This window comes from Amblyraja radiata, chromosome 7, assembly GCF_010909765.2.
Source record: "Amblyraja radiata isolate CabotCenter1 chromosome 7, sAmbRad1.1.pri, whole genome shotgun sequence".
Taxonomy (NCBI): domain Eukaryota; kingdom Metazoa; phylum Chordata; class Chondrichthyes; order Rajiformes; family Rajidae; genus Amblyraja; species Amblyraja radiata.
In genome coordinates this window covers 48,994,868-49,008,416 of record NC_045962.1, presented here as the reverse complement: position 1 = coordinate 49,008,416, position 13,549 = coordinate 48,994,868, and the positions used below count along the sequence as shown (strand labels likewise).

The following is a 13,549-nucleotide window of genomic DNA, read 5'->3' as shown; positions in this document are numbered from 1 at the left end:
GTGTTCAGTATTCAGAATTTTTTGTTTTTAGTTCAGATTCCCAGCATCTAAATTGTTTTTGTTTTTGATTTTTTGGTTTAGTTTTATTGTTTTCTGTTTGCTAACCAGTCTTTAAATCATGCCACTATATTATACCCAATGCTATATCCTCTAATTTTGTTTAACAGTCTATTTTTGTGGCATCTTAATGAAGGCATCTGACCTTCAAATGCAGCGCATCAACTGATTTACTATATTTGTATTGCTCCTCATGTCAAACCTGATTTCCCTTTCATGGATCTATTTTGCCATTGCTCAATATTATTATTTTCCAAGTAACCTGTTATCACGTTCTTAATAATAAATTACAGCATTTTACTTACTCCTGATGTCTGGCTAAGTGGTCTACAGCTCAATTCTTTTTAAAATGTGCCTGGGGTTACATTCCCTAACAATATGTGAAATTTTGGAAGATGACAGCCAATGTATCTAGTGTCTCTTTTGCCACTTCCTTCAAAACTGCAAGATGCAGGTCATCAAGCCCTGGGGATTTATCACTTTTGAATCCCATTTTTCCCTTCAAAACTAAATCTTTACTAATGCTAATCTCTTTGAGTGCATCATTCAATCTATATGGTAATTCTCTACTATCGATATGTTATCAGTCCGAGAGTACCCTGAGAATATTTTAAATTTCTATTTCCTTATTCACCTGGCATTAACATTAACAATTCTTGTCCTTTTAGAATATTAATAGACATTCTGTCTATTTTTACGTTTCTTACAATCTTACTCTTGTATTCTTTCCTTCTCAATTTCATGGTTGGCTTTGAATTCGGAATTTTTCGCAATCCTCATTTATTTTCTTGGGAACTTTGAAACGCCTTTTCTATGTTCTACAACTTTAGTTTTACCTTGATGGTCACAATTGGACAATTTCTCTTGCTGGGTCTTCTACTTATCGAGTCCACACACAAGATTAGAAGTTGTTCAGCCAGAGCTGAACACACTTCTCGGCATCTGCATACAATGGTGTCTATCTTGCGTTTCTTGTGCGTGGTGGTGGAAAGATTGGTGGAAACAGGGCCGCGACGTGAACACTCTTTCCTTGACCCCTCTTGCTGGATGATTTTACGTATATGTTACTTGTAATCTTGTTATGGTTCCTGAACACATGTGACAAATTTTGCCCCTGGCACTATGGCGGTTCCAGTCTATATTGGCAAAGTTAAAATCCTCCACTATGACAACGCTATTAGTCTTGCAATCTCCTTGCATATTTGTTCTTCTCATTCCCATAGACTATTTGGGGGCAATTAGTACACTCCCAATAAAGTGATACCCCCTTTTTATTTCTCAGCTCCACCTATATAGCATCATTGAACGAACCATCAATCATGTCACCTTGAACTATTGCCATGATGTTCTCCATAATCAGTAAAACAACATCCCCTCCTCTTTCAATCTCACTCTGCTGCCTGATTTCCTGAACTGAGGAAGACAGATGTTCTTTAGACTAGTGTAATCCATTTCTTTAAAATTAGTCATCCTGCCTCTTTTGTAATTTACCATTCTCTCTTTTTTTTAAATAAAGCTATCATGGAATATTTAATTCCCATCTTTGTCATTTTGCAACCAGTTTCAGTATTGTCTACCATATTGTTGCCATGTATTAACTCGATTGTGTGCAATCAGATAAAGAGCCTTTTCCATTTTTTCAAATTTCCCCCTTGCTCTGACTTTAATTGAATGTACAAGTATTGTTCTTTTATTTCGGGCTCATTATCATTATGTATCTTGCAACTTTGCATTATCATTTGGAAATTTATCCTTGTCTTTCAAAATTTCCCTTCACTAGAAACCTCTCGCCAATCTTCCCATTTGAAGCCTTATCTACTGTCTGAGTCAGGGCATTGGACACAGCCCAATTTTGTCTGCCCCAGGAGAACAGCTTCCCCCTAGTAATCAGTAGAGATTATGTTGCCATTGTTAGTTCAAAAACATTAGCTTTTTGGACATACAGTATGTTCGAGCTTGAGCTTTGGCTGGAGAGTAATTATGATAAAAGGTTTTTTGATTATTGCTGTCATTAATATGGAGCTTAAGCAGAGACAGTTGCTCCTGAAAGGAAACATTTTGAAAAATATATACTGTATATCATTCCATAGAACATAGAACAGTACAGCACAGGAATGGGCCCTTTGGCCCACAATGATTGTGCTGAACATGATGCGTAGCTGAACTGATCTCGTATTCACCCCTGGCACTGTAGCAGTTCCACTGTGGCATGTGATTCATATTCCTCTGTTCTCTGCACTCCCACGTGCCTATATACAAGCCTCTTTAAAAACGACTATTGTCTTTTCTTCCACCATCACCCATGTTAATTCAGTTCCCCACCACCCTCTGTAAGAAAGACTTGCCCCGCACATCTCCATGAAACTTTCCCTCCTCTCACCTTATAGCTATGCCCTCTAGCATTAGACATTTCCACCCTGGGGGGGGGGGGGGGGGGTTCTTATTGTCTACCCTATCGTTGCCTCTCATAATTTTATACCTCTATCATGTCTCCACTCAACCTTCAACGTTCCAGAGAAAACAATCCAATTCTATCTAATCTCTCCCAGTTTCTGAAACCCTTTAATCCCGGCAGCATTCTGCTAAACCTCCTCTGCACCCTCTCCAAAGCTTCCACATCTTTCCTGTACTGGGGTGTCCAGAACTGCATGCAGTTTTCCAAATGTGACCTAACCAAAGTCCTGAAGAGCTGCATCATGACTTCCTGACTCTTATATCAATGCCCCGAGTAATGAAGGCAAGTATACCATACTCCTTCTTTACCACCCTATCTACTTGAGTTGTCACCTTTAATGAGCTATGAACTTAGACTCCCAAGAGCCCTTTGCACATCAATGCTGTTAAAGGTCTTGTCATTAACTGAATTCTCTTTCCTTACAATCAACCTCAAGTGCAACACTTCGCATTTGCTTGTGTTCAACTCCATCTGCCATTTCTCCACACATTTTTGCAACTGATCTATATCCCGCTGTATCTTCTGACAAACTTTCTCATAGTTTGCAATGCCTCCTATTACGGTGTCGTCCAAATATATACTCAAATAATTCTCTAATAGTTTTCCTACCACTTGCTGGCCTGTAGTTCCTGGATTCCCTTTCTTTATCAAAGGAACAATGATGGTCACTCTCAAGTACTCTGGGACTTCACCTGTGTCTAGAGAAGAAACAAAGATCCTCATCAAGACCTCTGCAATCTCCTCTCTTGCCTCCCTCAATTATCTGGAATAGATTCAATCAGGCCCTGGGGACTTATCCACCTCAATGTTCTTCAGGAGCCTCAGCGCCACCTCCTTCTCTATCTCAAACTGCACCTTGGATGTACCTAACAAATTCTTGTACAGGTCACCTCTGACCTAGAAAGGATCCCAATGGCCCAAAAATCTGAATCCCTGCACCAACTCCTCAGCCACATATTCATCTGTCCAATCCTCCTATTGCTACCCTCACTAGCACGTGGCACCAGTAGTAATGCACAGATTAGCACCCTTGAGGTCTTGCATTTTAACCTTTTTGCCTGACTCCCTATATTCACTCCACCAGACCTCATCCCTTTTCCTACCTATGTCATTTGTTGCGACCTGCATAACGATTTCTGGCTAAGAAATACCCTTGAAAATGTTCTGCAACTGCTCTGAGACATCAGGAACCTGGTACCAGGGAGGCACCAGACTATCCTGGAGTCTCGTTTGCTACCACAGAATTTCCTATCTGTCCAGCTAACTACTTAATCTCGTATCACTATCACTCGGCCAGACTTCATCCCTTTGCCTAAGAGCCAGGCCTGTTGCCACAGACCTGGCTGCTCCTGCTCTCCCTGAACGGTCACTCCCCCTCAACAGTATCCAAAGTGGTATACCTGTTGTACATGAGAATGGCAACAAAGGATTCCTGAACTCTTTTTCTACATCCTTTTGATGAAACAGCAACAGATCTGATAGGAATGGTACAGCCTTCTCAAAATATTAAGTATTTTTTGAGGAGTTGCTTATTGAAAAAAAAAGCCTAGTGTTTAAAACATCAAAGTTAATTTGATGTGTTACCTACACTCACAAAATATGTATACCTTCACTGAGCCAGTCGTGTTTACTCTATGAAGTGCGTTTGGCCTGTGTATATTACTGGAAAAAGTGCAACTATCTTTAATGAAATAGGTTGATTTGAAAACCAGATTTTAACATTCTGCAGTTTCACAAATAGAAACTTCATAAATAGAAGTATCCAGATGGGAATGGATCATTGTGCAACTTGAGCCTGTTATTCAAATTGATCAGATCATATGTACCTGATCTGTATTTACACCCCATTTGCACGACTTTGCTTCACATCTGTCGACTGTCACACAAAAATTCCAATTAGTCTACTCAACAGTGTTTTGTGCACATGTTACATTTCCAACTCGTCTTCTGAATTAATCATTTATGATGTCACTGCTAGTTCTTTTCAAGGTTCTTCTTCTGGATTTCCCAGCTAGATAAAAGGGTGTCTCTCAATCTACTTTTATCGATGTCACTTAATTATCCTAAGCAACTCGATTAAATTGCCCTGCAATTTGTTCAACACAAAGAAGTAGAAAGCAAGTTTTTTGCAAACTGTCTCCACAATTTAATCCTTGGAGCTGTCATGTGATTCTGATGAATCTGTGCTTGTTCCATGATGCACCAATGATGTGATGCTGACACCTGAATGTTGGCATTATGCTCTTTTGATCAATTATATGCCATTGCCTGATTGAAGATCTGATCATTTTCATAATTATGTGAATTAGCTTGAGATCCGAAGAGTAGCATGTACCAAATAACTTTTCATATCAGGCTTTGTTTAAAATAATCGTCACAAATGCTTGCAATAAAAGATTTATTGTTTAATTGTCCTCAACAATTATTTTTTGCAAGTGAGTGACGTGATTGACCATTTCAAAACAGTTTAAATACAAGACATGTAATGCAGAATTGGAATGTAACATAGGCTAGATCAAGTAGAAATGGCAGGATGAGAGAAACGTAATTTATTTTATTTTAGTATTTGGCAGGTTTTGTTGTTTATTCTTTGTAGCTCAATCTCACAGATCAAAGCTTTATTCAATTTATTGTTTAACAGGAATAAAATTGATAATTTTATGCCAAATGTTTGAAATCAATTTGTGCAATGGACTTCTGCTGAAAGTTAGCCCACAGAAGCTAAAAATTTCCATTTTAGCAGTATGCTCTTAAGTCCAGTCCTAGTATTAGGAATCTGACATCATCTGCTTGTCTATTCTACTGAATGTTGGGAAATCTCAATTAATATTCTTCAACAACAGTACTTACACAGTGATGATGCACAGATAATGTATCCATAAGAAAAATATAATGATTATATAGGTTTTCCTTTAAAGGTTAAAACTAAGCCACTGATGTATATTGTCTTAAAAAAAGGAAAAAAATCATCAGTTGTAGATGGTAGTTACTGCAATTGATATGTTTAAAAAAAATATTTGACTACCTGGGTGTTTTTAATCTACAATGAAATAAAAACATTGAATGTTGGAAACACTGAACAGTTCATGAAAAGTGAAATAGAATTACTGTCAACTGGGAAGCAGAGAACATGTTAATATTAAGTTGCAAAGCAGGTGAAAGGATAGATCCCGCAAAGCATTTCTGTTAGGGAGAGGTCTGGCTCGATGTGGGGATCAATTGGAGAGGTTGATCGGGTTGAAGGGTTTATGGGGGCATTTTGCGAAAAAAGTTGAACTAAAGTTAAGATGAGTGTGGTTATAGTGAGAATGCAGACAGATAATGTTGAACGGTACGAATTTCAGGGTTGGCAGATGAGCCCCAGCTGGTCAGGCAGTGGTATTAGAGGGCGAAAAAAACGGAACCAATATCGCAAGTAAGATACTTTCCGCAGAAATGGCCAGTTTCTGATGTAGAAAAAGCAAGTTACCTGAAGATTTAGAAATAGTGAGTGTGGAAGGCTGCAATGTGCTCAGGCGGCTATTACTAACTCATGTTGGTGAACAGTTTAACAGGTCATGGAGATCAGAGTAGGAGTAGGATGAAGAATTAAAGTAGAAAGCTACATGGAATTTTGAATTGCTCTGCAGACTGAACACAGATGCTCTGCAAAGTCTTGCCCAATATGCATTTTGTTTCTCGAATCCAGAGGAGCCTGAATACAATTCACTCAATCGGAAGAAGTGCATGGGAATTGCTGCTTCACTTGGAAGGACTGTTTGAATCCCTTGATGATGGAAAAGGAAGATAGAAGGACATCTGTGGCTGTGTGGGACTGCCTCTTTGTATTTCCTTTTTTTTTTTGGAAGTTCCCTTGCAACGGCAGGAAGCTTTACGTCTTCTTTGATCTCTTTCCTTCCCACTATTCAGGAGCCCAAGCAGTTCTTCCAAGTTAAGCAGCAGTGCACCTGCACCACTAATCACAGGGTATTGTGTTCTATGTCCAAATGGGAAGTCTGCTTTGCCGATCACCTTTGTTGATTTATTTAGGGTGACTCAGAACTTCCCATTGCTTGCTATTTTACTTCTCCATCCTACTCCTATCTGGACTGATCTATTTGTATTCTCCAGCATTATGACATTGATATAAGCTTGAGGAACACCATTCCATTTGCAGCTTTCTGGACTCTATATCAAATGAGGAACTTTCTTTTATTTGCCTGTGACAAACTGACCATTTCTGCTACGTCATCCAACTATGATCAGCTTAGTTTTTTCTCTCTGTCCATGAGCATAATCTGCACTGCAGGCATGTCCTGCAGCCCTGCAGCCCTGCAATTTGCACCTTTTAACATAGTATTGTTGGTATTCTCGTTCTCTTACTGCCCTCATCTCCGACTTCTGTAGAAGGTCTCGACCCTAAATGTAACCCATTCCTTATCTCCAGAGATGCTGCATGTACCGCTGAGTTACTCCAGCATTTTGTGTCTATCTCTGACCTGTTTCTTTTTCTCTCTCTCCTACTACCTACATTAACATATTGACTGTATAACCACAACAACAGCCCCTGGTTTAATCATGCCAGACCCTTTATCCTATCCATGCCTCCTCCACAACAAAGCTAACTTTTTATTTATCTTTCCAAATTTTGAAAAAGGATATTGAACATGAAACATTAACTATTCCTTTTCTCATATATGCCGCATATTCTGCTGAGTGTTTCCGGCATGTTCTGTTTTTATTTCAGATTTTCAGCTTCAGCAGATGTTGATTTTCATCTTTGAATATTTGCAGGAATCCTGTTAACTTTATTAGTAAGGCTGCTTGCTATCCAGTGTGCTAGAACAAATGTCGCCGTTATTACAAGCCAAAGTATGTGACTATCAAGATATATGTGGATGAATTGACAGATATGAAATCCAGAGCGATAAAGAAATTATGTAATTTTAATTGAATTTGAATGTACGTCAACAACAAAAAAATATTACAATTGAATAAAAATCTAGCACTAAAAGAAGCACAGCCACAAATTTTCTGTCTTATTTTGTAATGTCACAGCCTTCAGGTTATTCCAAACACATAAACTAACAAGTGTTATCAATGCACAAACAGAATGGTAAGTATGTTTGAAGTTAGAATCCTCAAAATAAATTAAAATGTCACATTTTCTACACATGCTATTTATGTTTCAAAGATTGTTTTTCTTTGTGAAAATTAAATATTGTGAAAGGCATAACTAATTTCCCAACATCACCAATCAAATAAACGGGTAACACCAAAGGTATATTTTCCTACTCAGCATAAGGACATAAATTATGACTTTAGAAAATAATTAAAATATGATATTTTTGGATATTCGCACAGTAATTTTGTTTCTTTTCAGGAGTTGCAGTTTGAATTGAATTATGGCAAAATTAAACCCTTTTGTCTAAAGGATGAAAGTATAATATGTAGTGTAGCTTGAATATTGTACAGTTATTCTATTATCTATCGCATTTTTGTGCAAGGTTAAGATTAAACCATTAATCTTATCAAAGATTATGATCATAAATAGTCAGGACCTGGTAGGGTCTGTTTCAGCCTCTTTTTAGCTGGATCAAACCTGATAATCTACTTGGTGCATATTTCTGTCAAGCACCACGTAATTTAATTTGGTATCTAAAATCTATTAGCCTGAATGGACTCTGTGCTTCTGAAACCACAACGCTCTGGAGTAGAGAATTGTGTGCCTCTGAGCAAATAACAAAGTTTATCCTCATCTCAGTCCCAATAGCCAATTCTTTATCTCTAGACTTAACCCATAGTTATAGAACTTCAGCTCAGGGAATGGACCCCATTCTGTCATGTTGTCTCTGATCTCTAACTTCCTGATATCCTTTCTGACCCTGTCTGACTCCCACCCACAGTTACTGGCCATCCCCTCTTCAACCCAAGCTGTTTTGCCTGTAATTCTCATTCTGACATACACACACAGCCTTTCAGAAAATCTCCAATTTGTCTAACTTCATACAGCCCTGCTTTCTCTGCACCTCTCTACCCATCCCACAACCCTTTAGTTTAGTTTAGAGATACCATGCGGAAACAGGCCCTTCCGATCACCGGGTCCGCGCCGACCAGCGATCCCTGCACATTAACACTATCCTACACCCACTCGGGACAATTTTTACATTTACCAAGCCAATTAACCTACAACCCTGTATGTCTGGAGTGTGGGAGGAAACCGATGATCTCGGAGAAAACCCATGCAGGTCACGGGGAGAACATACAAACTCTGTACAGACAGCACCCGTAGTTGGGATCGAACCCAGGTCTCCGGCGCTGCATTCGCTGTAACATAGAAACATAGAAAATAGGTGCAGGGGTAGGCCATTCGGCCCTTCGAGCCTGCACCGCCATTCAATATGATCATGGCTGATCATCCAACTCAGTATCCTGTACCTGCCTTCTCTCCATACCCCCTGATCCCTTTAGCTACAAGGGCCACATCTAACTCCCTCTTAAATATAGCCAATGAACTGGCCTCAACTACCTTCTGTGGCAGAGAGTTCCAGAGATTCATCACTCTCTGTGTTAAAAATGTTTTTCTCATCTCGGTCCTAAAGGATTTCCCTTTATCCTTAAACTGTGACCGCTTGTCCTGGACTTCCCCAACATTGGGAACAATCTTCCTGCATCTAGCCTGTCCAACCCCTTAAGAATTTTGTAAGTTTCTATAAGATTCCCCCTCAATCTTCTAAATTCTAGCGAGTACAAGCTGAGTCTATCCAGTCTTTCTTCATATGAAAGTCCTGACATCCCAGGAATCAGTCTGGTGAACCTTCTCTGTACTCCCTCTATGGCAAGAATGTCTTTCCTCAGATTTGGAGACCAAAACTGTACACAATACTCCAGGTGTGGTCTCACCAAGACCCTGTACAACTGCAGTAGAACCTCCCTGCTCCTATACTCAAATCCTTTTGCTATGAATGCTAACATACCATTCGCTTTCTTCACTGCCTGCTGCACCTGCATGCCTGCTTTCAATGACTGGTGTACCATGACACCCAGGTCTCGTTGCATCTCCCCTTTTCCTAATCGGCCACCATTTACTGGCCTCAACTACCTTCTGTGGCAGAGAATTCCAGAGATTCACCACTCTCTGTGTGAAAAATGTTTTTCTCATCTCGGTCCTAAAAGATTTCCCCCTTATCCTTAAACTGTGACCCCTTGTTCTGGACTTCCCCAACATCGGGAACAATCTTCCTGCATCTAGCCTGTCCAACCCCTTAAGAATTTTGTAAGTAAGTAAGGCAGCAACTCTTCCACTGCGCCACTGTGACCGCCTCTCCCCAATTGTCTGCTATCTTTGGTCATTGAGATAATGGTGGTAGATCATGGAGTTACCTTGCACAGCAGAATGTCAGAATTAATCATGTTGAAATCTATTATACACTAATTTATTGCACATTATACCTGCAAATTAGCTTCTGTACTAAATATCAGCAATCCCAGGTCTGACTGTGTATCTCCATTTGCTAGTTAGCTATTAAAATATATGGTCTTCCAAATTACTAGCATGTAATTTCCCCACGTTATACCTTTGTAACTTGCTCACTATGGATATCCCTTTTGTGGGCAGTTTTGCATTCACTTCTCAAAACTGACATCCACTTGGGCTTGTTTCATCACAAATCATGGAAACTACTCTTTGTCCGTTTATTCATGTTATTAATGTAGATTGTAAAAGAATGAGGGCTCACAGTTGAATCTCTGTCACCCAGTGGTAACAGCTTGTCAACGTCATAATGACCCATTTGCTTCCATTGTGTTTTCTGCTCTTTAATCAATTATCTTCGTTCATCCAAATAGAATGCCATCAACCAGTATTCAAATTGTATTCATGTTATTTAACGGCACCATTTTTCCATCTGAATTATGTAGATAGGAATATGGTGCAGTTAAACATTAGTGCCAATTATGTACAAAAACCCTCTTTTGGTGTTTGTAATTGTGAAAAAAATACATGGACGAATGGAGTTTGATTAAAAATAAATGTGTTAAAGAAACCTGAGTAAAGGAACTATGAATGGATTAACACAGGGGAAGAAATGAAGACCAGAGTATTTTTTTGAAATCTCGTTGCATGTTTTTAGTTGTTATTCTTACAATTTGTGAGCATAATTTTGATGATGTATGATGGATAGGATAGAGGATTAAGGCAGTTGAGCAGTGAGAAATTGAATTCTTTGCGAAATATTATGTAATTGACATACCTCAAAGTTTGTATTTAAATAATTATTTGTACCCAGTTTTTATTGTTATGGTGCTTGTGTAATGTTTAAAATAAAGACTATTGTGAAGGATTTGAGGATTAAAAATGTTCTAATTAAGATTTATCCAGTCAGGCTACTTGTGGGATGCAAATTGTGCCCTGCAAATCCTTTCTCCTGTCTGTGTCAAATGCTCCCGGTGGGGTAACACTGTCCTAACGTTAGTATTATATTGAATGCAGACACGTCCTCAGCGTCAGAAGATGAGGGCTCACTCCGTCGTCAGGGCCGGATAACGTCCACTCCAAAGCAGGGCCATTTGAACGTAGAGCACTGGCTTAACAAGGTTATCCAGAGCTCCTCCACCTCATCCTCTGCATCGTCCACCTCATCACATGTAGGAGGGAAACCTACTGCTTCACTAGCTGACCTCATGGCGCATACCCATTTAGGTCAGTAAACCTTTATTAATTTTACTTCCTCTGCAGCATTTTCTGAGAAACCCTTTGCTATACAGTGACTGCTATCTCAATTATCACAACCGACTAGTGTGGTCAGGTAGGCCAGATTTGATAAGGAAAAGGTCAGAGCTATTAATCTGTTATGTCTTTCAAATTAAAAAAAAAGTATAACTAAAGTTGCTCTTTCCAAACTATTCAGTACAGAAGCAGCATACTGTAAAAGTACTATTCAGTACAGAAACAGCATACTGTAAAAGTACTGAAGAATTAAATTGCATTAAATTGCTTTGTTATTTGCAGAATTTCAGACGTGTCATGGTACCTTGTAATTACTTTTGAAGTACACATTCTGGTTAATTTTACAGCAATGTCCTTCAACTAAAATGAAACAAACAAAAATTATTTGTGTTTGGAGATTGAATTATTGGGAGACTATAACTAAAATGAAACAAAAAAAATTATTTGTGTTTGGAGACGATTGAATTATTGGGAGACTATAACTGCTACTTATACATAAATGAATGCTGGAAACTCTCAGCAGTTCAATCAGCATCTATGGTGAGAGAGAGCATGACATTTCAATCAATTAACCTTTTTAGGAGCTGGGAAAGTTTACATGTTTTGTTTTTTGCAGAGTACTATTATATTTACCTAATTTTAACTCGCCTGAAAGATTTTTGCAATGCTGATATTTTTATTTTATATTTCTAGCCTCTACTGAAATATTTCAAGGTACTAGGGATAGATACATGAAGTTGTTCAGGGGAACCATTACATTTGCAAATATGATTAATAGGGTGGTAGTTGCTGTGTAACATGGATTGATGTAGATATAGTAATTATTTTCATATCCCTTGTAAGTAATCAGCATACATGGTTTTGTCATTTTAAAAAAAACGTCATCTTTATTGTGTAATTATGATTGCCTCAAATACTATCCCAGCATTTTATTATCAGTTTATTTTGCCATAACGATTGTTTTTGCTTTTAAGGAATTATTTTCTTTTTAAACATCCTGAAGAATTCATATTGATTATATGCAACATCAAATGGAGATGTGTTGCATACTATCAACCAATGACAGAAAGAGAAAGTGAACAATTTAATTTGGTTGGGGAGACACAGGGTACTGCAGATATTAACAAAAAAAAAGACACCAAGTACTGGAGTAACTCCGTGGGTTAGGCAACATCTCTGGAGAAAATGGGTGGGTGACGTTTCGGGCTGGGTCTTAAAGACTGTGTTTGTGTAGATTTACATTTACATCAGCTCATTTTATTCTCTGCTGTTTTGATTTGTATTACATGCATTGTACATTGACTTACATTCTTGTCTCATGCATGGACTTGCTGTCTTTCAGTTGCATGCTGCTTTCAGCACTGTTATCTTTCACTGCTGTGTACACACATTTGCTTCCATTTTTCAGTTGGATGTATCACTTTTCTCCTTTCTACCTTGTTGGGTCTCTTGTTCTGCTGTCTGTTCCCCTCTTGTTTGATATGTTCAAATGCTTTTGCTTCTGTTAGACTAGTTTGATTTTCTCATCCCACCCCACCCCAACCTTGCTGTTGGCTGGATAATTGTTAGAAGACGGAGAGATATTGCCACCTTGAATATTTGGGTCCTAACTCCTCAAGTCCACTCTGTGGTAACTGGTTGAGAATTTTTGGAACTGTAAATAGGTTAGATCCACTGAAATCATTTTTACTAATTAGAGTAAACTAAAATAATCTTGGTTATGCATGAGCTTCCTATCAGGATCTCTGCTGCTTCACTTTCTAAGTGCTTCTCTATTACCTCTGTGTATATGTTTGCTATTTTTGGTTTGTCTGTGTGCAAAAACCTTTGTGAAAGCAAGATGTTTCATCTCTTGCATCTACTATCCCATGTTAACATGCACAATATACCATGACACCTGCTCCCCCTCATACCCTACCTTTTTATCACGCCCTAACCACGGGCTCATTGACTAACCCACTCCTCGTAAACTAGATATCATCTTCATTTGACTTCCACCCCTTCCCACCACAACCTTGCTCCCATCACTTAACTTTTGTTACATACTGTGAGATGGAAATCAGAGATGTTATTACCAATTGGAGGCGAATGAGTGTAAGACATAGATAATGTGGCCAGTTTGATAAGAATGAATGTGGACTGATAGCCCTGTGTTGTGTTAGACTTTGGATGATGGAATGACTGAGCATTTATTTGTATAATAGCTAGGACAGCCAGAGTTCTGAGGCAGCAAAGTGGTAAGTGTTTTGAGTTTTACAAAACTGAACAAAGTCAAGGAATTTGGTGAGGCTGGACTCTTCCTTCTTCAGAATTCATGTATACTTGGTTAT

At 38.7% G+C, this 13,549-nt stretch overlaps 1 protein-coding gene across 3 annotated transcripts in view; it reads left to right on the top strand.

Annotated features, from left to right (window-relative positions):
* The window catches only part of LOC116975383 (disco-interacting protein 2 homolog A-like), a 246,159-nt gene that overhangs the window by 117,241 nt on the left and 115,369 nt on the right, over window positions 1–13,549 (top strand). For all 3 annotated transcript variants that reach the window (XM_033024428.1, XM_033024427.1, XM_033024429.1), the window contains exon 5: window positions 10,983–11,192. In XM_033024428.1, coding sequence (XP_032880319.1) covers window positions 10,983–11,192 — 210 coding nt within the window. The remainder of the gene's footprint in view (window positions 1–10,982; window positions 11,193–13,549) is intronic.